The sequence below is a fragment of the Ambystoma mexicanum genome, chromosome 12, assembly GCF_040938575.1.
Source record: "Ambystoma mexicanum isolate Mex_15411 chromosome 12, UKY_AmexF1_1, whole genome shotgun sequence".
NCBI classification, from domain to species: Eukaryota; Metazoa; Chordata; class Amphibia; order Caudata; family Ambystomatidae; genus Ambystoma; species Ambystoma mexicanum.
Window position 1 is genome coordinate 496,867,881 of NC_090936.1, and position 26,234 is coordinate 496,894,114.

The 26,234-nt window shown below is 45.2% G+C and overlaps 1 protein-coding gene across 2 annotated transcripts in view; it reads left to right on the top strand.

Annotated features, from left to right (window-relative positions):
* WDR91 (WD repeat domain 91) overlaps positions 1-26,234 on the top strand; it is an 832,764-nt gene that overhangs the window by 680,325 nt on the left and 126,205 nt on the right. For both annotated transcript variants that reach the window (XM_069628780.1, XM_069628779.1), the window contains one exon: positions 24,874-24,982. In XM_069628780.1, coding sequence (XP_069484881.1) covers positions 24,874-24,982 — 109 coding nt within the window. The remainder of the gene's footprint in view (positions 1-24,873; positions 24,983-26,234) is intronic.

Here is a 26,234-nt window from a genome sequence, read left to right on the forward strand (position 1 = left end):
GCGGCAGAGGAACAACAGGAAGAACGGGGACAGCTACGGGAGGAGGTGCAACAACGAGAAGAGGTTAAACAGCAGGAAGAGGTACATAAGGATGTGGTGCAGTGGCACCATTCCTACGCTCATTTAAAAGCTTATCAATTAACTTGTCTGAGGCATGAAAATCATTAGACAGATATATTTTCTGTACACTAAGTTGGAAAGCCCTATCCATGTTTCTAACAGACTGTTTCTGTTAATCATACAATAATGCCTTTTCTGAATTGGACATGTGACGACGTGCATGTTTCTCTTTACTTTTAAGTTGCTGAATAGCTTCTTTTTTCCAATTCTGAATTACATCAAATGCTGCATGCCTAGCCTTTTTCTTTAACAATATAGACTCTAGATACTCTATACGGGCAATTTGAAAACTACCATTAACTGGCCACTGAAATTCGGAAGAATGTCTAGTTTGTCGGTGCCAAATATCGTTGAATACTATACTACCAATGCCGTACTTGCAGTACTTAGTACATGCCGGTGACCCCTCCTGTGGTGCCAGTCGGCCAAATTCCAAAGATTGTCTGTATCTGCGGAATAAACCCCTGAAACAGGCAGACAATTTCCCAGGCATGTCAGATCACTGGTGTTACCTGGCGTCGTTTGTGCTCATGAGGACAAAACTGCAACCAAATATCAGGATACTTAGGAATCGGGTCACGACTCGCCTGATTTCAAAGTACTAAGGACGTCCGATCGGATTACAAAGAACCCTTGTGGTTGGTGATTTCGCCAAAACAGCCCGCCTCGATATGAGGACCCTTGTCACGATGCCCTCTCGAACCCACATGCTCACCGTCCAGGGATCGGATTGTGCAGTACTGTCGAGGTGTTGCATCTCATACAAAGGGGCCCCCTTTTTCTCACTGTCCGATCCCAGCCCAATGGCCGCGTCTTCCTCTTAACGAGCTGGCATCAATCTTGAGGGTCCCTATTCGGGTGCCATTTGAAAGACCAAAGAAATATCGAGGCTTAGTACCACAAATGAAATACACCAATCACGGGCTGAAAAGATGCAAGTATCTTTTATTACTGTACAGTTACAAAGCAAAAACAGATATGTATCTGGCTCCCAACGCCTCGCAGTGTGTACCAGCAGACACAGTGAGGAGTGAGAGTGCTGGACATCTAAACACAGACATATTTCTACTATTTTCGAGATGTTGTCCAGCTCTCTTGAAGCTAATAATTCACATGCTAGAGTTCGTGCCTAGTTCACATGACAGATGTTACAATATTGTATAACGGATTTAACAAGTGTGCATGTCCATGAAGTTACAATGATGCCTGTTGGCTCTCGGATCCACGGTAAGCCTTATTCCACAGATCGCTACAATGTCGTTCAGCTAAAACATACGACCAGAGTTTACTTTCCATTGTTTCGGTGTTTACACGAGGATGAGGCTAGTGAGTGCAGACAACACTTGAATGGCAGTTCATATGAAGCACAAGGTTTCTTTGCGCAAGTTAAACAGTCTGCTCTCGGTCCGCCTAAATATTAACGAGAACTCAAAGGTCGTACAGCTCGGCTGCAAGTTGAAAACACACAGTCCACCATTTTAGAACATTGAACATGAGTCAAAATCAAAATGGCGGCTGATTCCTAAAATGGCGGCGAAGTTAACCCAAAATCGGAACTTTGCAAACGCGGTTTTCTGTGTAATGCGAATGGGCTTAGGCCAATATTCGTAATAAGGAGCCACTATATAATTACGGTTTAACACCATGACACCTCTGAGATGTCTCCACACAACACCTCTTCCCACTTTCTCATGTATGGAAGTTTCTCTTCTGGGGGTTCATGCTCCAACAAGCGATAAAGTCGGGAGATTTTCTTTGATTCTTGCCCATCTCTTACTAGCAGTACTAGGCCCGTTGGGGTCCGCGATCCCACTAATTTCACCCCACTATTTGTGATCCAGTGGCAGATTTGGGAGTAGCGTAAGCGTTCTATTTCTTGCAGATTTCATTTTTCTGTACACTCAGCAAATGAGAGGGCGACCCCATCTTTATATGGTTCTACCACTGTCAAGGTGCTTAACGCTTCCCAATCCTTAAAGACCCTGCCATTTAATTCCATTGTAAAATCTGGGTTCTTTAAAAAGGGAGGGGTCCCAGCCCAGCTTCAATTCCCCATTGACTACAGGCTTTATCCCAGTACAACAGGGCGGTCTCTGTGGTGACCAGGCGGCCCGGAGCACAGTGCCTGGCCCTTGTTGGGAGGAACAGAAGGTGAGAAAGCGGAAAGGTTAACTGTCTTGTTCTATCGAGATCCATTTCAGGGTATTCAATTCAGAGGCCCAGTTCAGCATAGGGGCCAGATGGGCAGCGCAGAAATACCTCTGAATAGATGGGACATTAAAACCTTCTATTAATTTGGACCTAAGGAGAACCCTATGGGAAACCCGGAGCGTGGGTCTTGTCTCTCCATACGAACTTCCCAATTTCCTTTTGAAGATATAGGAGATTCCGCTCTGGAACCCGGAGCAGGAATATTTATAGCAATTTGGGAAGCAATGTCATTTTAATTACATTAATCCGACCTAGCCATGAGATCTCTTGCAAATCCCATTGCTTCAGTGGATCTTTCGCTTCTTTCCATAATGGAGGGATGTTGGCTGTCTTCCGGGATTCAGAGCGGGATGTGACGCAAACGCCCAAGTAGGAAATCTCTCCAACTGCACAGGGAAAGCGGAATCAAGATTTCAGAGCATCTATGATGTCGGGCGTTTCAGTGATATTCAATCCAACTGATTTTGTATGATTTATCTGGAAACCTGACACAGAGCTAAACTCCTCCAGTAGGGTCATAAGTGTAAGACACCAACAGGTCTGAGAGGTTGCCCTTCTCAATAGTAATTGGGGAGGACCATTGGCTGTTTACCTTTACCTTCGTGGGGGGGATTTGGAAATTTGCCTTTATATATTTAGACACATTTGGGCCAAACCCATATGCTGAGAGCAGCACCTCAAGGTATTCCCAGGACATACTGTCAAAGGTTTCTTGTATGCTCCCTTATTTTTTTATAAATCCGGTCTGATCATTATTGATTAGAAGTGGGAGTATGTCACCCATCCTAGCGGTGAGCACCCTGCTATATAACTTAGCATCTGTGTTCAACAGCCCAATGGGACGGTAGGCAGCGCAATCCTCCAGGTTTTTTCCTGGGTTCAAAAAGAGGGAAGTAGCCGACTCTGCCATCGAGTCAGTCACCTTACCAGTATCAAGAAAATAAATTGAACAGTTTGGTAAGGTGGGGGATTAGGACATGGGCAAAGACTTTGTAAAATTTGTTTGAGATCTCCCCAGGGCCTGGATGCCTCACAGATGTCCCCAGGGATGGTGGGAAGGGCTGCCTGGGCCAGAAGTGACAGATGTGCGTTCGGTCCCCCTGATGCTTAGCTGACACCACACAAGTATTCTTCTATGACCCCTAATTACTGTGCTTCAGTGATTATCCGTTGCCCTTCTTTATCCCTTTGGTCCCCGATATAGTTGCGAGAAGCCAGTTTGGAAACTAAAGGTTTGTTGCCTTTGTTGTCCTTAGAATCGCAAAAATGCTTCGTGAGGAGGATAGAATGGGGTAGCCTTCTCTGCCAAATGCACTTCCAGAGCTTGTTGCGCCAGACGGAGGTCTTGCAATGATCGATGTGATCCAAGTTGCGCATGCATCCTTCGTTTATCTTTAACTTCTGTTATGTTAAGTGAATTTGTAAAGTGCGGACCATCACCAGCTAGAGCATCATGGCTCTAAGGAGGCACAGACTGAAAAAGGCAGCGGAAAAAGAAAACATGGGATTTAGGCAGAGAACAAAAGGTTTAATCGCCCACCAAAACAGCAAATGATACTACAAAGTGTTTTAGGTAAAAGGTTCCATAGCAGCGCTGCGGCAGCCGAAAAAGAACTGCCTCCCATGTGGACACGCTTGAAGCTACGGACAGAAATGCAACATGCAGCAGCAAATCAGAGATAACGGGAGGGGATGTACTGCTTAAATTGCGACTGCAGATACTCCGGGCCAATCATGTAGAAGGCCTGGTGGACCAGGCATAGTGTCTTGAACTACACACGTTGGACACCGGAAGCCAGTGCAGGGGGGTGAGAATAGTGGAGGCAGAGGAGAGACAAGGAGCCCCAATGGCCAGTCAGGCCGCAGAGTTTTGCAAGCATTGAAGAAGATAGGCTGGTTGGGCAAGATAGAGGGACTTACAATAGCAGATAACAAGGGGGGTTCTGGGAGACTCTCTGCCAGACATAACTCCTGGTTACAAGAGCCTTACCCAGAGTCTTTAGCTCACTATCTTTCACAGAGAATAAATATCCCAAACATATCAGTCTTTGTCCTGCCCTGGGGCAGTCCAGCACCGAAATGCTAGGCAATTCTCCTCTGAACAAGAGTATTAACAGCAACCCCAGACACGTGTTTTGGTCTGGTTGAACCTCATCAGTAGGGTGTAGCTGTGCCTCTCTCAGAATAGTGAGCAAGGGGTCCACGTCTGGATTCCCCTAGTAATTTAGGGTGAGACCCAAAGTTACTTGAAATATGCAGATAACAAGGGGGGTCCTGGGAGACTCTCTGCCAGACATAACTCCTGGTTACAAGAGCCTTACCCAGAGTCTTTAGCTCACTATCTTTCACAGAGAAGAAATATCCCAAACATATCAGTCTTTGTCCTGCCCTGGGGCAGTCCAGCACCGAAATGCTAGGCAATTCTCCTCTGAACAAGAGTACCAACAGCAAACCCAGACACGTGTTTCGGTCTGGTTGAACCTCATCAGTAGGGTGTAGCTGTGCCTCTCTCGTTCAGAGGAGAATTGCCTAGCATTTCGGTGCTGGACTGCCCCACGGCCTACTGACTCTAACCTCACGGTGTTACTTTGCCTTCCTCTCTTGTTCGTGAAAAAGTGTTGGGATCTGTTTCAATTTATTCTCTGCTTTTCTCTCCCTTTTAAAACAAATTATTAGAGTGCCATCTACGTTAAGCGCTCCCCGCTGTCTGAAAATAAGTGGGGCTTTACTTAAGACTTGTCTAATATTCTTCTAAGGGAGTGTTTATCTTTTAGTGACCGTGTTTTTGAATTGCTTACTATTAGTGCCTGTGTGTTTTTCTAGATGTGGTTTTAAATAAATAAGTATATCTCTTTTACACCAAGCCCTGGTCAGTGTTTACTTGTTCTACTATGTTCTTTTGACCTATTGTGAATACTCTGTATACTGCCTAACTCTTCTTGAGGGAAGTCTGACTGCTCAGCCACAGCTACCAAGTGAATCTGTGTGGTACAGATTGCTACCAAGTGGGTTTACTGCCAAACACCTGTAGTCTTAAATCTTTTGCAGTGGTCCCAGAGGGAACTGCACAGGTTTCTGCCTAACACTAGACACCCACGAATGTGCCCACTCCTATAACACCTCGTCTGTTTATCTCAACAGACCTCACAAGATACTTCCCGCTTTGGAATATCTCGTCCTGATGAAGGCCACACCATCAGAGCTCATCCAAGCTCACCTTCTGGCCGAAACACTGTCGTGTTGACTGTTATATTGTCTGCATTGTCCTTGTTCAACCCCACATTGTTTTGATGTATATGTGCTGATTATTACATGCTATCACCTCACTAAATCCACAGGTCTCCTTCCCAAGGACCGCTTAGTGGATGTGTAAGCATTGAAAAGACGTTACAAATATTTGAAATTTGTCACTCACAAACTGGTTACTATACCTTCAAAATGTGTAAATACTGTTGTATCTTGTGTTACTCTCAATTAAGTGTATCTACAAACACGTAAACTGCAGTTTTATTAAAAATCTGACTGCAGTATTCAGAACTGTCCCGATACATTTTTGTCAGAAGTCATTCACAGTAACCTGTACACACTTACCAAGGTGTAACCCCCATAGGTGTGTGTTCACCCTTCGTTCATCAGCCAGGTATCCCATGACCTTGCTCATTTTTGCTCTTTAATACGTGACTACCCACCTGGGTAGAGCAAGGCATCAACCAGGTGCCCTTTTTGATAAACATGGTACTCAAGCCACCCATCATGCAACATCCACTTAGACCAACAATTGACGATGCTCTTTGGCAACACAAGCCAACACATAAGGAGAGCAGCGATTCTAAGGGCATTGGCCACAACGTTCAGTGTGGGTCGAACAGCGATGCGTCCATTTCCGGGCCAAGTTCTCCAAACCTGCTTTCTTCCCCTTCGGCCTTTTACTTGCCATGGGCTCTGCGAGTTTTGGATGAGTATTCGGGTCCCCTGCTACGTCGACAGGCTGCTCCTCCATGAGAAATTCCATCAGCTCAGCCGCCTCTTCTTCTGAGGCTATGGAGTAATGCGGATTGTGGTACTCAAACAGGAGCTTGCATGGGAACCCCCATCTGTATGGCATTCTGTGTGACCAATGCCAGGCCATCACCACATTGAGTTTGCACCTGTTCGCAAGGGTGCAAGGTGAAAAGTCCTGAAAAAGAGCTGTAGAGGCGTCCTGAAAAACAATACCTTCTTGATTTTTTTTCCTGCAATCAAAATCGCCTCTTTCTATTGGAAAAAGTGCACCCTAGTAAGCACATCAGGCAGGAGGTCCTGGCGTTGCTGTAAAGAGGATACCAGGTGCGTCCTGTCTAGGGAGTTTTCAGAGTCATTGGGGAGGCCCAAGAGGTAGTGGAACAAGTCCCGATCGTAGGCGCCAAGTTCCTGATCTTGAATCAGTCGAGGAATGCCCCGAAATCTGAACGTTGTTCCTCCAAGATCTATTCTCCAGGTCTTCTTGTTCAATCTGCTCTTCAAGGCCGACCACCCACTTCAGGAGTTCTGCCTGGTCGTGGGCCTGCTTGCAAACCTTGATCTACATTTCATTCACTGTAGATTCCAAAGAAATCATGCAAGTGTTCATTTCCACAATGGATTTGGATAGTTTATCACGAGATGCTTTGATCTCCAATGTAATTTCTTGTTTGACATTGTAGAGCATATTAAAGAGGTCCTGTTTTGTTATCATTGCGTCGCTTTAAGCTACTTCCGGTGGGGGTGGACATCAGCCCTCACTGCTTGAGCAGCCTTAGGCTTGTAATCTTGAATTTTGAGCTGCGCTTTGATGTCCCCAGACTTCGATTTAGGTTGAGGCTTTGACATTCTAGGCCAATTCAGACTTTGGCTGGTACTCAGCGCTGCAAGGCCTGGCCAAAAGTACCCAACTCAGCCGGCAGGGCGTCACAGCCAACGGATGATCAGCAGACAGGGCAGCCGCTCGCAGCCTCGAGCTGCCCGATTGCTGAACCCTGGAGCAGCAAGACTCTTCAGAACCACTGCAGTGCACGGCTGTAAAAGGAACAGGAGTAGAATGAAGGATGACGCCAGCTCATTCTTCAGGTCACACAGAGCCACTCAGTCAAGTAGGCACATGAGATTACAACAACGGCAGCCCCAAAAGAGCTGGCTGCATGCTTAATTCCCAGTAGCACTGGTGCAGGTAAATAAGGTAGCTGGGTCCAGGGCAGGTTCATCGCCTGTTTCTAAGGTGCTGGTCAAGTCACCTCTGCAGTAGCCACCCCTCCTCCGGTCACCCCAATCTTAAGGCTCCCACCATGGAGGGTGCGGGGGGCTTGTTAGTCTCTGGGACTGCCTGTCTCAAATTGCAACTGAAAAGCCAGCATCCACCATGACTGTCAGGATCCTCTCTCAGCGGGGGAGCTGGTGAGCTTCGGACCGCCCGGCTGGCAACATCAGTAGGGGCTCCTGCCCCAGTTGCATGAAGGGCCACGTTTTCCGTTCCTCGTCGGCAGAGTTCAGCCTCGCAGCCTGCGCCCGGTGGCCCAGTCAGAGCAGAAATCCCGCTGCGGTGGGGTGGGACCAGCCTACAATGAGGTAGCCCCACTTCTGCTGCAATCTATATCGGGCTGAAGACGTTGGCAGGGTGGCACATGCTAGAAGCCGGCATCAGCATCATTCGCAGCAGCGCTGGATAAACCTGGAGTGCGCCGCCACCATCGAGAGCGGTTGCAGCCACAGTCCCCATAACTCGCTCCTTCCTTCTTTGTATTGCCGGTCGATGGATCCCCTGACTCCCAGGTGGCTGTAGATCCTAGGGGGTCGGCTATCTTGGGGGGAAAACAGCAAATTAGCGCTGCTTGGGGACTCGGATAGGGGCAGTAAAGCAGACCCTACAGCAGACACGTTTGCATTGCGTGCACCTGGCCATGACCCCGCCTTTGAAGGTTGCTTGGTCTCATGGCATACTGCATCAATGAGGCCTGACACAAATGAGACACAGTTCAAGGGTGTTTATTGAACTTCAGTGGGTTGGTTGAATGCCTGTCTAACCCTTAATCTAAGGATAGCTACGACCATCAAATAATAATGCATCCCTAGTGGAGCCTCGATCAAAATAAAAAGGGCCTATACTAATAAACCTATTGCCAATCATTACTTCCAAATGCAAATGGTGTGGGAAAATAATGTATGTGAAAAGAACTGTGTTCAAGAAATATGTTCAAGAAATATGTCGGGCTACTTGAGCAGTTGGCTTCCCTTCCCCATGTTTTCAGCACAGAGCACGGCAGCATGTTCGAGCTTCGCACACACTCTGGCTTCTCTGCCACGAGGATACCATTCAAACCATAGCTTTCATGGCATTCTGCCAAAGCCTCTTTGCCAATAACATTCTCTTATTGCAGAGGGCCTGTCTTAACAAACAAGCATCAAAGTTCCTTTCTTATCAGGATTTTCACATTCACAAGTTCCCACTTCCAGTGTTCTTCATGGGTCTCCCTCCTTCAGGCACGGACTCTCTTTTTAACACAGTGTTCACAATTGGTCTCCCTTGATCGGGCTCAGACCATGTATCTCCCTTGTTCGGGCTCAGATCACCTAAGCACAAGTACAGTTTGTCAAGCCCTTTCAAATGTCCCAGGTTCCTTCCACCTGAGTTTGAGTTGCAAGGTTCACCATCTCAATTTGTTCAAGGATTCCCTCTTTTCCTTTGGTCAATGAAACAATTCCATATAAGACACACTTGCTGGATGAGGGGGGGAGGGGGTTTGGTCTGAGACTTTCCAGATCGCAGAGTATCGACTTCCTTCTGCTGCGCGACCACTCAGACTACCCCGTCACCTCAATCCTCTTTGTTCTGCTTTCTTTCTGTTCTCGTGCCCCCTGCACCCTCTTTTCACTTGTTCGGGCCACGTGCCCTCTTTACTTCCTTCAAATTTTTGCTTGGGTTAGCCCGGGCCACTTTCCCGCTTTACTTTCTAATTTTCCCCTTTCTCCGGGCTTCACCAACCCTTTTTTCTATTTTCCTTTGCAGCTAGTGATTCACTTGTGCTAACATGGGTTTCTCATAACTCTTGCCGGCTTGCATTCAATTTGTTTTTGCTTTCACTGCATTTCAAAAAAGAATTACAAGTCCCATAATGCCTTCCTTGGGCCTTTTATTTCCTGCTTTCTTTCTCAAAGTCAATGTGCTCAAGCCACACACACGCCACCGGGATTCCTCTCTTGCCATGAGACTCACCCGGTTAGCGCGGGTCTGGTGAGCAACTTCTCTGGAGCTCTCTGGGTCGAGGTCAGGGTCTTCCAAGCACCTGGGCTTCCCTGCATGTGCCCAGTGCAAACGAATACTTCTGTGGACAGAGTCAGCAGGATATGATCTGCCCTCTCTGGCTATTGGAAGGCACATCTCCTTAGCCCAGCTTCAGCGCTTTAACAACACAGGATCAGCGTCTTGGCCCTCAGCTCCCTTCCAGACTCTCCAGGGTTCTTTCAGCATTTTCCTCTGCTCTTCAGCTCCTCTGGTCCACACTGCATCCCCAGCTCGCTCAGAGGGTGTTCCTGTGCACTGCGTTTTATGCTGGTAGGGAAGCTTAATGTAAGTCAGATGTGGGTGGTTGAAAAGGGTGACTCATCTCTGCCTGTCTTCGTTAATGGGATAACATGGAAACTGCCCATAGGAATCCATGGTACATTGGTTTCTATGGGCAATCTTCATAGCTCTCTTGCACTTCTTCTTCGTCCCAGTGTTTGTGAAAAAAGGCAATGGGGAGGAAGTATGGGAGTTGTAGTTTTCCCTAATGATGGAGGGAAACTTCTTTAGGGTTTGTCACGGGGTAGGTGGTAGATTCATGTTTGTATGTGAATGGGTTTTAGATGATAATGTCCCATAATGACTAAGGGGATGTCGTATAGGGATATATTTCTTCTCCTACGCCTCCCTTTAATGTTTGTGCCTGTTGGAATTGGGGAAGAGGGCAACGGGACAGGATTCATAACGACCTATAAAGGTGGAGGTGGTGTCGGATAGGGGGAATACCGCGTCTCTCCCCTGGATGTTTCCTGGTCATTCCCTAAGGTTCTGGCAGTGAAATACCTTGAGGTTTTTCACAACTCTCAGATCCCAATGGTCACATTTCTCAGGTAGACTGATGGACCTGGTTCATGTCCCGAGCAGGGTGGCTCACAACCTTCTCTAGTAGAACCGCAAAGAGAACTTGATGGCTGGAGAACCATTTTAGCATCATGGCCAGAGATCACTGTAATCAATGATGCCTCCCTCAAAGGATGGGGTGCACACATGAACAATCTGACAATGCGCTGATTATAGTCCCCAACAGTATCAAGACTGCATATAAACTTGTTGGAGTTGAGGGCGATCAGACTAGCGCTGATGGCCTTCCTTCTTTGGATCCAGGAGAAGAACGTCCTGATAATGACGGACAACACAGTGGTCCTGCATTACCTCAACAAGAGAGGAGGTGTAGGGTCACTACCTCTGTGCAAGGAAGCAATGCAACTCTGATTTGGGGCTTTACAAAATGGAATTTCTCTGTCAGCAGTTCATTTTGGCGGGGTGGAGAGTATGACAGTGGACGCTCTTGAGCAGGCCGGGCTCAGCCTCCCACAAGTGGGAATTGGCTCAGGGTGTCCTTTATGATATTTTCCCTCTGGTGAACACTTCAAGTGGATTGTTCCCATCCAGTTCCAACAGGAAATGTGTTCTGTTCTGCTCCAGGTAGTTTCCCCAGACAGAAGCACTTGGGGACATGCTCATAATGAATTAGGATTTTCCACTCCTTTACACGTTCCTGCCAGTCCCCATCAGTCCTAAGGAGGTTAAGGAAGTTTGGGAAAACCATGATCCCGATTGCCTTGGCTTGGTATAGGAGGACGTGGTACCCAGACGTTCTGGTATATCCAGTTGCCCTCCATTTTGTCTTCCCCAGAGAGTGGATCTACTCTCACAGGAAAAGGGGTCGCCTTTTCCACCCAGGGGTCAGGACATTGAACATACATGCCTGGCCTCTGAAAGGCTAAGGTACGAAGATTGGGACCTTCTGGAAGACGATAAGGAGGTGTTACTTTTGGCCAAAAGACCAGCAACAAAGGCCCTATGCTGCTGCTGTTGGAATACGTTTTGCAACTGGTGTACAGCAAAGGATATACATTCCTTCTTGCATAACAAACACATGGTTCTTTCTTTCTTTCTTAATACACTTGGCCCATTAGGGCTTACAGGTGGCTACTATTAAAGGATACCTGGCTGCACTCTGTTTTTAAGCGTATACCAGATCAAGGTTCTTACTTTAAGATGCCTATCATGATCCAGTTCTTGAAAGGAATGACAAACATCTGTCCCCAGTCCCTTTTTTGGTGCCAGTTTGGTACTTGAATCTGGTCCTCACATTCCTGATGTGGGTACCCTTTGAGCTACTTCATTCTTGTTCACTCAGTCTTTTTTCTTGGAAAACAATATTTGTAGTGGCTATTACGTCCGTATGCAAAGTTAACGAGTTGCAGCGCCTTACTGCGCGAACCACCACTCAGTTTCTCTAAGGAGAAGGTCATGTTAAGAGTTTGTGCTTCCTTCCTCCCTAACGTAGTATCTGAACTGCAGTTGTTTCAAACGATCTCTTTAACAGCATGTTATCCTCAACCCCTTGAAAGAGGGGGAGAGGTTGCACAGACCGGACACAAAAAGGGCTCTCAGCCTTTAACTCGCAAGAACAACACGCAACTTCAGTCAAGACCAGTTAGTCATTGGTTACACTGGCCACAAATTGGGTATGGCTGTGACCAAACAAACCCCATCAAGATGAATCATACTCTACATTTCAGAGTGTCATTCTATTGCGGTGAAAGAAAAATATAATTATATTAAGAGCCCACCCCACCAGGGAGTGGCGACCACATCGGCACTGCCAAGGGAAGTTCCATTGAAGGACATATGTCAAGCTGCAACTTGGTCGTCTCTTCATACATTTTCAAAACACTATTGTCTAAACACCCTGTTGGGTCAGCATGCTCATTTTGGGAGAGCGGTGTCATGAGATCTCGCTCTACCGCCACCATCACAAACACTGTATGTGAGTCTAAGATGAGGAATCTTTGTGAGGACATTGTTACAGGCTCGTCCTGCTTCCCACGACACACTTCAGGCACTCGGACACAAGTAGTACACAGGAGACCAGAAGTAGAGAGAGCTGTAATGCAAATCACACCAGTGTGTGGGAGGGCTGCTTAATGCTCAGCCCCTCCCCCGGCTCATCCATATATACAAACGAAGTGGCTAAATCCATTCTCCACCCATAAAACAGCACATATAATGCACGTAGAATAATAAACCGGTCCATTTCAGAGAAAAGGGGGAAGCAGTATCCTGCATTTGCGAAATGCACTGTCATTTCTGCGGGGCAGCCTCTGGCCTTGGTGATTTGAGCTAGCAGTGTCGTCAGCTTTTTGCATCTGGGTAGGGGAAAGAAGATGATTCAACCTAGGAATCCTCCCGTCCCCTGCACACTATCCAATGTTGGTAAAAACCAATTGATAATACTTTAGATAGGTTTAATCAAGATTACCATGAACATGTTTATCAAAAGAAAGATATTCATGACAAATATGTTTTTCTGAAAAAATATATATATATTGTGTTGGATTTACAAGCATAAAATATACAAAGCAAAGCAAAACAGTAGTCCGTTTTCTGTGGAGACGTGTTTCGAGGATTCTTTCCTCTTCTTCAAAGGCCTTAACGGACTGTTGGAAAAGAGATTACATAAAAAAGCTGGATCAACGACTGAGTCGGTGAATTTAAAGTCATAGCATAATAACAGTATATACAAAAAGATTCATTTTAAATCCACATCAATAACTGAAAATATTTATTTCAAATGAATGCATTAATGTAGAACCTAGTTCATGAGGCTACATATATCTGGTAATTGGTATGTGGAAAGTGCCTGCTGCCAAACACATAAGACAAGACCATTTTTCATGGTGTATGGATCATGGGTTAACTTGCAGCCAAATCTGGCTAAACATAAATCTCCAAAGCAATAATCATAAATTAAGAACTTGTAGAGCATATTTCTGAAAACTACAGCTGAGCTATCAGCGTTTCACCATGTGGCCATCCTGGCCAAACCAGATACAGTAGAACACGGAAAGGTTAGGAGAATGATTACCTAATATTGAGTATCCACTCGAATTACTCATAATTCCAATCCAAATGGAGGACGCCGGTACTGGCCATTACAATGGTTTCCTAATACGCGTCCAAAGAGGCGATATATAAAGGAGAATGACAATTCATCAAAATAGATGCCCTGCGGGGAATTTAGCGGTCTAAGGATCAATTGGAAGAAATCTGTTTTCTTCCCGGTGAAAGGAGGGGGGCAGCCCGACCCATCTGATTGCCCATACCACATAGAACAGCTTGGCTTCCGATACCTTGGGATCTGGATAACAACAGATCTTACCAGTTATAGCATGCACAATCTCAAACCTATCATGGACCGATTCTCTAATGATGTACAACATTGGAAGCTTCTCCCCCTGACCCTCATGGGTAGAGCCACCCTTTTTAAAATGTTAGCTCTCCCACGATTCCTTTATGTCCTTCAAAACGCCCCGTTGCAGATCCTGGGGGCTGGATTTGGCCGGGTGGAAAACCTCCTTAGGGAGCTCCTATGGGGCGGAGGAGGACAAGCGCGCATAGCCCTGGCCACACTTCAAAGGTCGGTCTGGGAGGGTGGGATCGGAGTGCCCCGCCTTCAGACCTACTATTGGGCCTCCCAGCTGGTGGTGGTCAATGACCTACTGCACGGAGACCGGGAACTACCCCATATCAAAGCCGATGTGGGAGCCATGTACGACACCGATCCATTGCAGCTACTGTATCAAGCCCCCCCCTAGACCCTCCCCACTAACAATGAAGGCACAGATTATTACCACTTGGAGGAACGTACACAAGTTTGTGGGGTGGGGGAACAAAATATCAGCAGCGCAGCCCCTATGGCGAAACGCCAACCTGAGGAAAATTGCAAAGCTCGAACCTTGGCCGTGCTGGGTGAGGGCTGGCATTCAGAAAGTGGGGGATGTCTTGAAAGACGGGAATCTTGCCCCGTTTGCAGACCTACAATGCAGATTCCAGTTCCCAGACACTGAGAGATACCACCACATGCAAATGTCCCACGCCCTAAGAGTCCACATATCGACAGAGGACAATATCCCGGAATGCTCACCTATTAAACGCAACATTTTGCCTGAATATATCCCCTCCAAATGCACATCCATTCTCTATAATTGTTACGCTCACCTGGTTCCCACAGGGGCGTTGATCGGACCCGGACAGCTGCGGTCTCCACCAACGTGATGCGTAGTGAAGAGATGACAGTCTGGACTGGCCCGCCTAATCTTGTCTGCTGGACTCGTAGAAGTATTCTCCTGCAAGTGGAGAAAGGGATTTAGCCACCCGTGGACTTTAGTGATGGCCCCCCAACAGTTCTCGTTCTCCCCACTAATCACCTCCGATATTCCCTTTTGGTAACCTCACCTTATGTTTTTAAATGATGAGCTCTCCATGCTGCATGGCATGCAGGGGCGCGTAGATACCAGTTACTTTACTGGGTTGAAGGTACTGGAGCAGTTCCGGAGGAATATTGACTCCAGTGTCTATAAAGTTCAAAGAGTTCAATATGTCCGATGTTCACTCTTGTTCCATTCCCTCGTTAGGTTGCAGCTGGGTCCAAAAGAATTTTGTCTGGAGGCAGCTGATTGCATTCAGGTAAGAGTCTGTATTACCAAACACTATCCGGTAAAAGTTGCATGAGTTTAACTTGCTGTTTTCTCTCCCTTTATAGGTGCGGCATAGGAAGATGCGGCGAATTAAAGAATAATACCTCCGGTGGTAAAGCAGGTAAGCCTATGGTGGCAAAGAGATTGTCCTTGTTGGTTTTCTCGGCTCACCTTGTTATTCCTTTTGTTTTCCCCCCCAGGTGCTGGGTTTCGACAAAGAAAATGATGGAGGCAGCGCCGAGTCAAAAGATGCGGTGGACTGGTGAGTATAACGCGGCACTGCTGCTGGCGAAGCGAAGCGTGCTGAAATAATGTCCTTTCCAGGCTCGGAGATGTGCTGGGTCCGGAATCGGGTAAGGAATCAAATAATGTCTGTGATCTAACCTCTTCTCCTTTCTTTGCCTTTTGTCTAGGAGCTCCGGATTCGAGGCGGGCGTGGGAGAAGACTGGATGCTGACTTGCAGACACGGTGAGCGTCACGCTGCTGGATGCAGAATAACGCAAAGCATGGGCTGCTGTTCGGGCGTGGTTTAAATAGCCTGCAAAGTAGTCCCAGGTAAGAAGTTCCCCAGAACCACACCCGAGTGAAAAATAGTCCTTGTAATAAAATAGTCCCATCCAGGCCTCACGTTGGCTTGGACTCATTTGCAGCATGGTCTGCATAAGGTAAGTAAAGTCTGAGCCTGGCGCCTAAGGCGCCAGGACTGAATCCAAACAGCCCCCAGCCGGGGCTGTTGGGGTTTTAATGAGTATCTGGATGCCTGCTCCCAGGGCTGATGGACTCGATCCGGATGCCCGGGGGTAGGTATCATGACAATAATGCCATCACATCCTTTGCGACTCCTGAGCTCACCATTCTAATGGCCAAGTGCGAAATAGATGTAGGGGATATCGACCCCGAGGACTGGATCTGGGTACTAATGCAGCCACGGGAAGCCGCCATCTCCTCGAGACTCATACTGGTGCAACTTAAAATACTGCATAGAGTGTACTGTCCTAGAACTGCACTGTTTGGTTGGAAAAAAGCAACAAACCCGAACTGTCTCAGATGTGGGGATGAAGAGGGGACCTTCTTTCACATTCTGTGGTCCTTCCCCCGCGTCCGAATTTTTTGGGAGGCCTGTTGTCGGAAACTGGCCCGGATACTCTCCAAAACAATACAAATGGGCCTGAAGGTCCTAATCCTGGGAGTACCGGTGGAGCACGAACTGAATAAATGGGAAGAACTGCTACTGCATATGGCGGCCGCCCTAATGAAACGCAATATTGCACAAAAATGGGGAGTCCCGGACTCTCCGACGCTGGAGCAATAGGCACTGGACATGGACACATGTGCTATGATCGAAAGACGGATCTATACCGCAAGAGGCTGTCCCAACAAAGCCTCTAAAATATGGACGGCATGGGAGGAGGGAGGGCCCTGATGTATATGGACTCGGGGGATGTTACTCTGAACACTTACACTGTGAACTGTAGTGGTATTCCATGAGAATGGTGATGCAAGACATACTACTACTGTAAGACGGGCCGTGTCGGCCCCATTGGATGTAGCTGCCTTGTCTTTCTTTTGTTCCTCCCCTTTGGTTTTGGTTGTTTTGTCTATGTTATAACCAATTGATAATAAAAAATGTTTTATAAAAAAAATAATAGATGCCCTGTGTATCAGGAGAAACTGGATCTAAAAGAGAGTACACTGGTTTTAAAAATGAATAAATCCTGGGAATAACATAGACATGAAGTGACTAAAGGAAACATCATAGTGGGATCGGAGGCAATTGGACTGATCCAATGTAAATGCCAATCGAGAACTTCAAGTTGGAGAAAAATAGGTCAGGAGGGGGTAGTCGGCAAGCTCACCTCAAGGTGACGATGGCGCCAGCTGCCCTTGTATAGATAATGGAAATGGAGGCTGAACAGAGAAACTATCTTCTGGGTTTAGAGAAAAGTGGTTACAGGAGCCTAATCGGAAAACAATTTGTAGAAATTAGGTTTTCAAATAAATTAAGCGCGGCCATAAAGCAGCCAATCGTTTGGTCTTAGGTATGTATGTATAAATACATACCTCTAATAGATAGATTGCATAAACACGGCCTGGCCCGGATATACACAGTTCAACAAACTAGTAAGTACGGATCCGATGGTGGTGTGCTCGAGGATGCTGGCGAACAGCAGTACGGTAAGAACTGCAAAGGCATAAGGAGAAGCGCAAGACGCATCTTAACACACATCATTTTGATAAGGTCCCTAATGTCAGAGAGCAGGACGGAACAGCCTTACTGCACTAGTAAAGGCGCTTAGCGAAGTCTGACTGCGGGTATCTGGCGGGGCGTCCGTATCCGTGGAAATGCCAGACGCTATTTTGGAAAAGGTTTAAATAGTGAGGATGAAATAAAAAAGAGGAAGGACTGAGTGATCATAAGTGCTCGATCTTAGAGAGTCGCCATCTTGAAGTGGACTAAACTAACATCCACCCAATGGGTCCAACATCACTGTACGCAATTATGGAAGGGTGAAAGAGATGCATCGTATGGCACAACAAATAAAATAAAGTATACGTTAATAGAATAAATAAATAGAATATTAAATTCAGTGGATAATTTCAAAGTGATGGGTATGGAAAAAAGATGGAATGCTTAATGAATGAAACTACACTCAAGATAAAAATCAATAGCGGGCTACCTATAGCTGTCATAACATATCCAGCTACACGGATGAGGAGTGTAAAATATTGATTAGAGATGGGTAGAGATGGATTTAAAAGAAAAAGATCAACACAAACTGAATCCGAATCATATAAAGAAAGTAGAGAGAACAAAAGGGAGACTGAGGAGAGAGGTAGACCTATGCTATAAGTAAAATATAGAAAAGGTTACACCAAGATGGCCCACATGTGTCAAGTGTATCCATAGGTGAAACAGTACATAATGAATCTCGGATGAACAGTTCACTGAGCACAATGGATTTCATTAAGTAGTTACATCATGTATTTCTAGAATGACAAGTTGTCATGCATAAAGTGATTTATTGGCATAAATATTACAATGATGAGCCTATATATAACTATATATAGTAGATGTAGAGAAATGTATATTGTTAGCAGAAAGTAAGACAAGAATGTAAGTTAATACAGAGATCACATATCATAAAAAGCAATTCAATGAGCATTCTTCATTCAAACCCCTCGGTTGAATAGTGTCTAACAGATTAATCAAATAGAGCTCTCTTTGTAGAAGGAGGAAATGGTAATCGCCTCCTCTCTGTGAACGTTTGACCACCTCAAGGATCTGAAATTTAATCTGAGCTATAGTATGCTATTGTGCTGCAAAATGCCTAGCTACTGGTGAGCGTTGGTTATTACACTGTATGTTTGATTTACGCTCAGTCCACCTTTCCTTCACTGGTCTCAGTCTGACCAATATACAGTTTGCCACAAGGACATTTGATCATATAGATTACTCCTGACTTCATGCTGGTAGAGTAATCTCCGAAAGAGATGTTCTTACCCATACGAGGGTGAGAGACCACATCACCCTTGATGACATTGTTGAAGTGCGTGCAACAGAGGAACGGAAAAGTACCCTTCCTTTTTGTCCTCAGGAGCAGTTGTTTCCCTTTAGATGGTTTTCATCTCAGGAGGGGCCTGAACTGGCCTGGGCAGCCAAGGCATTACGCATTCCACAGCTCGGCTCTGCGACCTCCCTTTGCATGGGTGTCCTGCTGTAGGCCAGTATCATTGCATCTGATGTGCCTCAAAGAAACCAAAAGTAAATGCAGTATCAGAATTGGTAACAGACATGATCTTACCCCTGGTGGTGATCTTTCTGATGGATGTTCCTGTAACGGATTCCTCACCCCCCCACCTACCCATCTGAATAAAGACAAGCTTTCATTTTTTCTCTTTTGACACCCATTCATTGTTGCATCACTTTCCCCAAGGCGATTTAGCACAGGGAAAAAGAAAAACGAAGAACTGAAGGAACGGGGCATGGTGCAAGCTATTTATAGTACCATCAACCTCTCATCCAGGACGCGAGTATGGAGGTCGTCGAGGGACTCAGATGACTCACGGCACCCCCTGCTGTCTAAAAATATTTCGAAAACTCCAAAGCAAGAAATTAATATCTAAGATGAGGAATCTGTGAGAGGAACATCCATCAGAAAGAACATTACCAGGGGTAAGTAATTTGTTCATGGATGGCACTGGCCTAGCAGGCCTTAATTTAAGGCCTAATCAGCATCAATCAACCAGGTTTACACCAAACAGATCTGCGTAAGCAATGGTGCATTCTCCACAGCAATAAACCCATCTAAATAATTTCAATATCCATAACAATAATTCAACTCAATATTTCAAGCAATGTATACCATACAGTAGGCTACTATTACAATTCAGTTTAATCAAACTTTTCAATTCAAATAAAATCCGTCAGGAAAAGGGTATACCTTCATTAAATGTTTTTACAGAAACCACTTTATAACTTCCAGTGGAAAGTGCACATCTATGTTAGAGGTCCTGTATAAGGGCCACAGATATCTCAATGCGTTTCGGGCATTAATACATCCTTCTTCAGGAGAAACTGGTTCTAAGATCATTCAATCCCTAATGGAAAATAGAAATAGAAACATATGTCACTATAGCTATACGGACTACCTGAACCGTATGTCAAACTCCTTTCCCTAAAAGCGAAATGCTACTGATCTCATGTAAGAAAATCCTCCATTGTACTGTGTTGACTCAATCATGAATGAAGTTAGAACTGGTTTCTTCTGAAGAAGAGTGTATGAGTGCCTGAAACGTGTTGAGATAGTATTACCGTTATACGGGACATCTAACATCTATGTAAACTTTACAATTGGATATTTAAAAGCATATGTTTCTTTAAACTAAAATGTAATGACCGTATGCATTATTCTTGACTTATGTGAATTTAAAAATTATGATTATTCTGTACACTAATAGTGACCTACTGTATGGGATTTATTGCTTGAATTATTGACTTGAATTATTGTTAAGGATATTGAAATTATTTAGTTGTGAATTCTTATGAATATATTTCCCTGGATAGCGCAGCATTGCATACACAGATTTGTTTGGTATAACCTTGGCTGATTATACTGTATTATAACCAGTCTCATTGCCATCCAGTCTCATTCCCATCCCAAGAGTTGCCCTTGAGTGCTTATCCTTAGCTTCCATTATGTGCGAGAGAAAGTTTACAAGAAACCCTCTAGCCTCACTCTTTGTCAGTGGCCTTCACTACCCCTGAAAACATTACTGGGTGAAACTATCCAACTACATTAATAGCCTTGTGAAGATGTTAAAAAGATTGCACCTTGTGGCATCACACAAGTTATAGGTATCGTTTGGGACTTGGATGCATTCATCTGCACAAAGTGCATGGCACCAGATAGGAATGAAGAGCCTATGCAGGTGGACTGAATAGAGATCAGTGCCCCATAGCCAACTAAGTATAAAGCCTCTGAGAGATTGAAAAGTATGAGGAAATGGCACCACTCTCGTTCAGCATGCACATGACCTCATTAGAAAACTGTCTGTCCTACACTAGGACGGGAAGTCAAAAGTACAGTTGTTTTGGTAGCAGTTGGTAAAGTCAAAATGTTTCGTCATCGCCATCTTGAGGTTAAGTCGATTCATTGATTTTCACAAAATAAGTGACAAATTGTAATAAGTCACTGATTTCACCACACGTGAAGTAATAGTTAGTGCCAGTAATTGCGCTTACAAATTGAAAAGAAGTTAAGAATTAGAAAGGATGTGTTTACTATTTAGCCCTGGGTTTGTGAATTGAATGTCATTCACAGATCCAGTACTACAGATCCTTCAAAAGGGAGTTGCTTGGAAGACGGTGCGGAGTGTTGAAAATTGCTTTAAATGTTATCCATTGTCAGGGAGATTTATCATTGTTATGCTTCATCCCTTCTCCTAGTGAGACCCCCAGCACTTTTTGCTGGACTTCTGTAGCACACAGCTTACTACTGTAGCACACAGCGCCTTATGGGCAGTGATGCTGGGGACCCTTAGAGTCCCCCTTTGAGATTATTTTTCTATATCCTCAAGTAACTACAGTTCTACTTGCTATCTCTCTCAAAACTCTATAGCCTGGGAGATTGGCACACACCACCTTCAGAGTAGTGCCAAAGGGATATCTAGTATCCCCCTTCTCTCTGCTCCTGTGACTTTTTAGTTACATAGACAATCTCCTAGTTATGGCTGGTGGCAGTGGATGTGTTCTACCAACTATTGTGTCTTTTTTATACCGCAGGCTTTGCCCATAGCCTCAGTAGTGCACAATAGGGGCACCCAAGTACCAACTTGGGGCCTCCCTTCTTTTTTCACTATTACTAGCATGGTAGTTCTTTGTTGGACCTTCTGCTACCATACTGGGAGGGGTAGGTCAGTGTGTGTGTGTTTTGCCTTTGGCGGGAACCCTTTGGTATGTCCGCCTAGGCTCCAGAGTGTCTGGGCAGGCAAGAAGTGGGGGAGGAGTTTTCCACCCCGCTGTCCTTTGCTTGCCAGAGTGCCTGAATAGGTCCAGCTCCCACAGGGGGTCTGGTTGTCCTGATTGGACAGCCTAATGCCCCTTTCTGTGAAATTCTGAGAGAGATTGCAGAGGAGCGTGTGCTGGAACTGTATAAAAGGTGAGGCTTCTGGAGTGAAAAGCAAGTCGACCACTGGAAGCTGAAGTAACCAAAGAAGAAGACTAGAGAGGCCTGCATACCCTTTGCAACACTGTGAAGTGACCACTGCTGTCCTGACCCCGTTTTCTGTGCGACAGAGGAGCTCCAACGAGGACAACACCCTCCCTTTGGCTGGTGGGAACAACCAGTCTCAAGATTAAATTTGAAACAAGCCATCTCCCGAGGTCCTAGGAGTTTCCAGAGCTGCGGAAGCCCATACCAGGAGACCTGCTGGCCATTTCAAGTACATGGTTGTGGAAAGGACGAATCCATCCAAATCTTTGTTGAACCTGTAAGGGCACTCCAGAGATCCGATCCAACTCGCCAAGACTCCCTCGTCAGAGTGTGGGACTGCAGGAAGTGAAGAAGATTGACCGGGCGATCCGTGTCCTTTGTTAGTGCTGCAGAAAAGGCGCCAAAACCGCAGAGTAAACCAAGAAGTTGCTGAAAGTCGTGCTACAGGTCCTCCCTCGAAACTGCTGCTGAGATACACCGTCCATTGTCCTGCCTTTTGTCATCAGACCAAGGAATCCGGAGGTCGGGTCCAGAGCTGCCACATCGCAAAGAAGCCAACACAAACACTTTCTTCAGACCAAAGGGGAAAAGGTATTACTTACCTGATTCAAAGAAGTCACTCCAGAGCGTTGGAGTACACGTGGAGGTGTCCAGGGCAACCCCTCTTACCTCAGACCCAAGCCGCTGCTTGTGTCCCCTTCTCAAGTCCGTTTTAAAGTCTCCCTTGTTAGTTGTTAACTTGCTGCTTCATTAACGCTAGAAACTGGAAGAAATCTACAGTAACCCTTCATAATTTGCTGATTGTCAAGACTTCAAGCCCTCTCTGAACTGCCTTTATCTAGGGTTGTGTTTTTGGACTTAAAGGGGCAGTTCACTCAAAAATGTTATTGTCTCAAAAGATGGGCCATAATAAAAAAATATATACAAAAAATATTTTTAAAGAAAGTTCCTACGTAAAATTTTGAGCAAATGAGGCTCAAAGTAAAATCTTTAAAGTACTAGGAGGCATCCATTTTGTGAAATGAATGAGCCTTCTCTGTTCATGTTAAGCTCTGCTATGGCGGCATTTATCAAGCAAAAGTTTTTGCTTATTGCTGGCCGAGAGCATAGCTTAAAATGAAGAGAGGAAGCTGCCTTGACTTTCATTATATGTTTCCTGCGCTCCCAAGCCCAGGGAAGCACAGAAAACGTAAAATGAAAGGCACAGCAATTATAAATACTTGGCCGGCTGCTGGCAGAGTTTTCATAATTGCTGCAAATTTCTTTTCTAGTTTCCTGAGCACGGGAAGTCGAAGACAATTATGAATACTCTGCTGGCGGCCGGCGAAGTATTCATAATTGCCTGGACTTTCTTTTTAAGTCTCCTGGGCTCCCCCAGGATCGGGGCAGCCCGGGAGACTTAAAAACAAAAACAAAGACCCAGCAATCATAAATACAACAAAGTTGTATTTATAATTGACGGCACTTTCGCTTTAAGTCTCCTGGGCTCCCCCGGCTCGGGGAGCCCGGGAGACTTGAAACAAAAGCCACAGCGATCATAAATACAATAATGTTGTGTTTATAATTTCTGGTACATTCTTTTTAAGTCTCCCAGGCTCCCCCGGCTAGGGAAGCCCGGGAGACTTAAAAACAAAGCCACAGCGATCATAAATACAATAATGTTGTGTTTATAATTTCTGGTACATTCTTTTTAAGTCTCCCGGGCTCCCCCACCTCGGGGGAGCTCGGGAGACTTGAAACTAAAGCCACGGAAATCATAAATACACCAACAATTGCCTGGACTTTTCGCTTTGTTTTCCAGGCTCCCCCAGTTCAGGGGAGCCCGGGAAAGCAGGAAAAATAACAGCACAAAGAAGCACTCACTAGCAGCACGGGGAGGAAGGAGCCTGACAGCAGTCTCTGCTCTCCGGCTGTAACAAGCAAAAGCTACCAGTACGTGGCTTTTGCTTCATTATTGCAGCGAGAGCAGAGCTGAACACAATCACAGGAGGCTCATTCATTTTACTAAATGGATGCCTCCTAGTGCTTGACATTTTTTACTTTGAGCCTCATTTGCTCACAATTGTACATAGGAAGGTTCTTTAAAAATATTTTTTGTATATATTTTTTATTGTGGCCCATCTTTTGAGACAATAACATTTTGAGTGAACTTACCCTTTAAAGGACGTACTAGACGAAGAAACTTGTCTCTAGAACCTTGAATTAAGCATATGTTACACTAACTAACCATTTTCCTCCCTACAGTAAGCAACTTTACTATATGTGTTTGTAGAGTAAATGCATTACCGTATAAACCGTTGAAAAACACATGAGTGCGCAATAACCGATAACATTGTCTTTTCCCTTTCTGACGTTGCGACAAATGTAACCGCAAACAAACACATACATTGTAAGTGCCCTTTGAAGTGTATTATCAAGTATTCCTAAGTGTTCTAGTATAAACGTCTGAAGTATTTAAAGTGATTCTGGTGTAAATATAATAAATATATACTTTTTATATAAGTGTAAGTGCTTCTTTGCTGTGCCTGTCTAACTAAGATTCAGTGTACTTACCTACAGCTCACATCTTCCTCTTAAGATAAGCCTGACTGCTCTGCCACTCTACCAAGATCCTGAGCTAGTACAGACTGCTACTAAGAGTTGGGGGATCTACAAACCACTGGGACAGCTTACTAAAGTCTTACTCACATTAGGACTTTAGCAAAAGCTCCCCTAACATCCATACCCTTCAGCAAAAACAGGCAATTTATTTGAATTCTCTTTTAATCAGTACAGGTCTTGCAAGTGTGTACCATTAAAATAGTGTGGCAGGGTGTGTTGCCTACCTTCTTTCTTAGACTAGTTGTCTGCATTTTTTTCTCAATGCCAGTTGTGCCTGCCAGAGAGATTTGTCTCGATCTGTACCGCTGGAACTTTAAAAACAAGAGACTATGTAGCAGAGATAAAATCTCTTGTATTGTTCGGCCTTTTCTTTTTAGTTGGGTGAAGCTAGAGATGTAGAAAGCAAATGAAAACATAAATGTACTTTTTTTTATTTCTTCCTTGTAGCTTCACTTTTCACTTGAACCAGAACCGATTGCCATAAACTGCACAGCATTCAACCACAACGGGAACCTGCTAGTGACTGGCGCAGCTGATGGGGTAATTCGTCTCTTTGGTGAGAATGCTTCTGTCATCCCTCAGCTGGAAAGCAATGGTCAGAGCTTGATTGTGCTTTTGCATGAGCTTCTCAACTTATCCAACTATGTCAAACCCCACATCTAGATAGATGTCCTCTGCATTGAAATCAGAAGTGTCTAATGGACATGGAATTGAAACTGTTTAATTACAGGTAAAGGTCAGTTATAGACATGGACTGCCAATATTTAAAGAGGGCTGTAATGGACTTCCTAATGGCAGGCGTGGCTACTGCCTTGCATCTGCATGAGCAGTTATGCAAACTGCAAGGCGGAAGCTCCCACCATTAGGAAAAAGCCCACCCATAGGAGCCTCCACCCCAATCCGCTAGCAGATACCGGGTGGGTGGAGAGCATGGGAACATGCCTCCTGCTAATCTGCTTTCCACTCTTCACCACCTCATAATGGTGAATTCATATTTCAAGTTAACAGTGCAAGGAGGAAATTCACCCAATTTTAGACCAGGTCGGAGTTTGCATAAAATGTAGTAGGTTTTGTTTTGAAACCACTGCCTGTAGAGACCACGCCCATCACACCAATGAGAAGGCCATAAAAGGCACTGTGTAGTGCCTGACCCCCCCCCCCAGAAACACTGCCATTCATCCCATTCTCTCATGGCAGCCAGACCGGCAAATGATCTGGCAGTGTATGCTACCTTTGTTATTCCACTCCACTCAGGCTTTATGACCAGCAGAAATATTTACTCTCAGCAGAAAGTAAATATTATATGAGGCCATTGTTATTGAGAACAAGCGATCACTCGAGAAATAATTCCTCCATGGAGAGGCCAAAAACAAGATTGGTTTTTACGTAGTTGGCACCTCCAGCTTTTTCCATGAAGTGGTCCCGCCAAACAGTGTTGTGTAAACTAATGACATTTTAAACAGTAGCTTAATTGTCTCGAGTGTACCTATTTTTGCATATTGGATTCTTGTTTATTATATCCTTACTTTCCTTTTTGTCACTGAACTAATCTAATCCCAGCACACCGTGAGGGACCGGAATGTTGCTAACTCTATTTTAAAAGCGCCGATCCTGCACAATTTCCTTCATTTGCCACTTACTGTCATCACTTAAATTGTCCTTTGGTGTCAACCTTTTCAAAGCATTGCCACCCTAAAGTAGAATGATCTCCAAAGAATGTGCCACACCAGTGTTTCTGGTCTGTTTATTTTAAAATGCATTGTTTTTTGTTTTTTTTGATCATTTAAACTTTATTGTGAGCAGTTCCT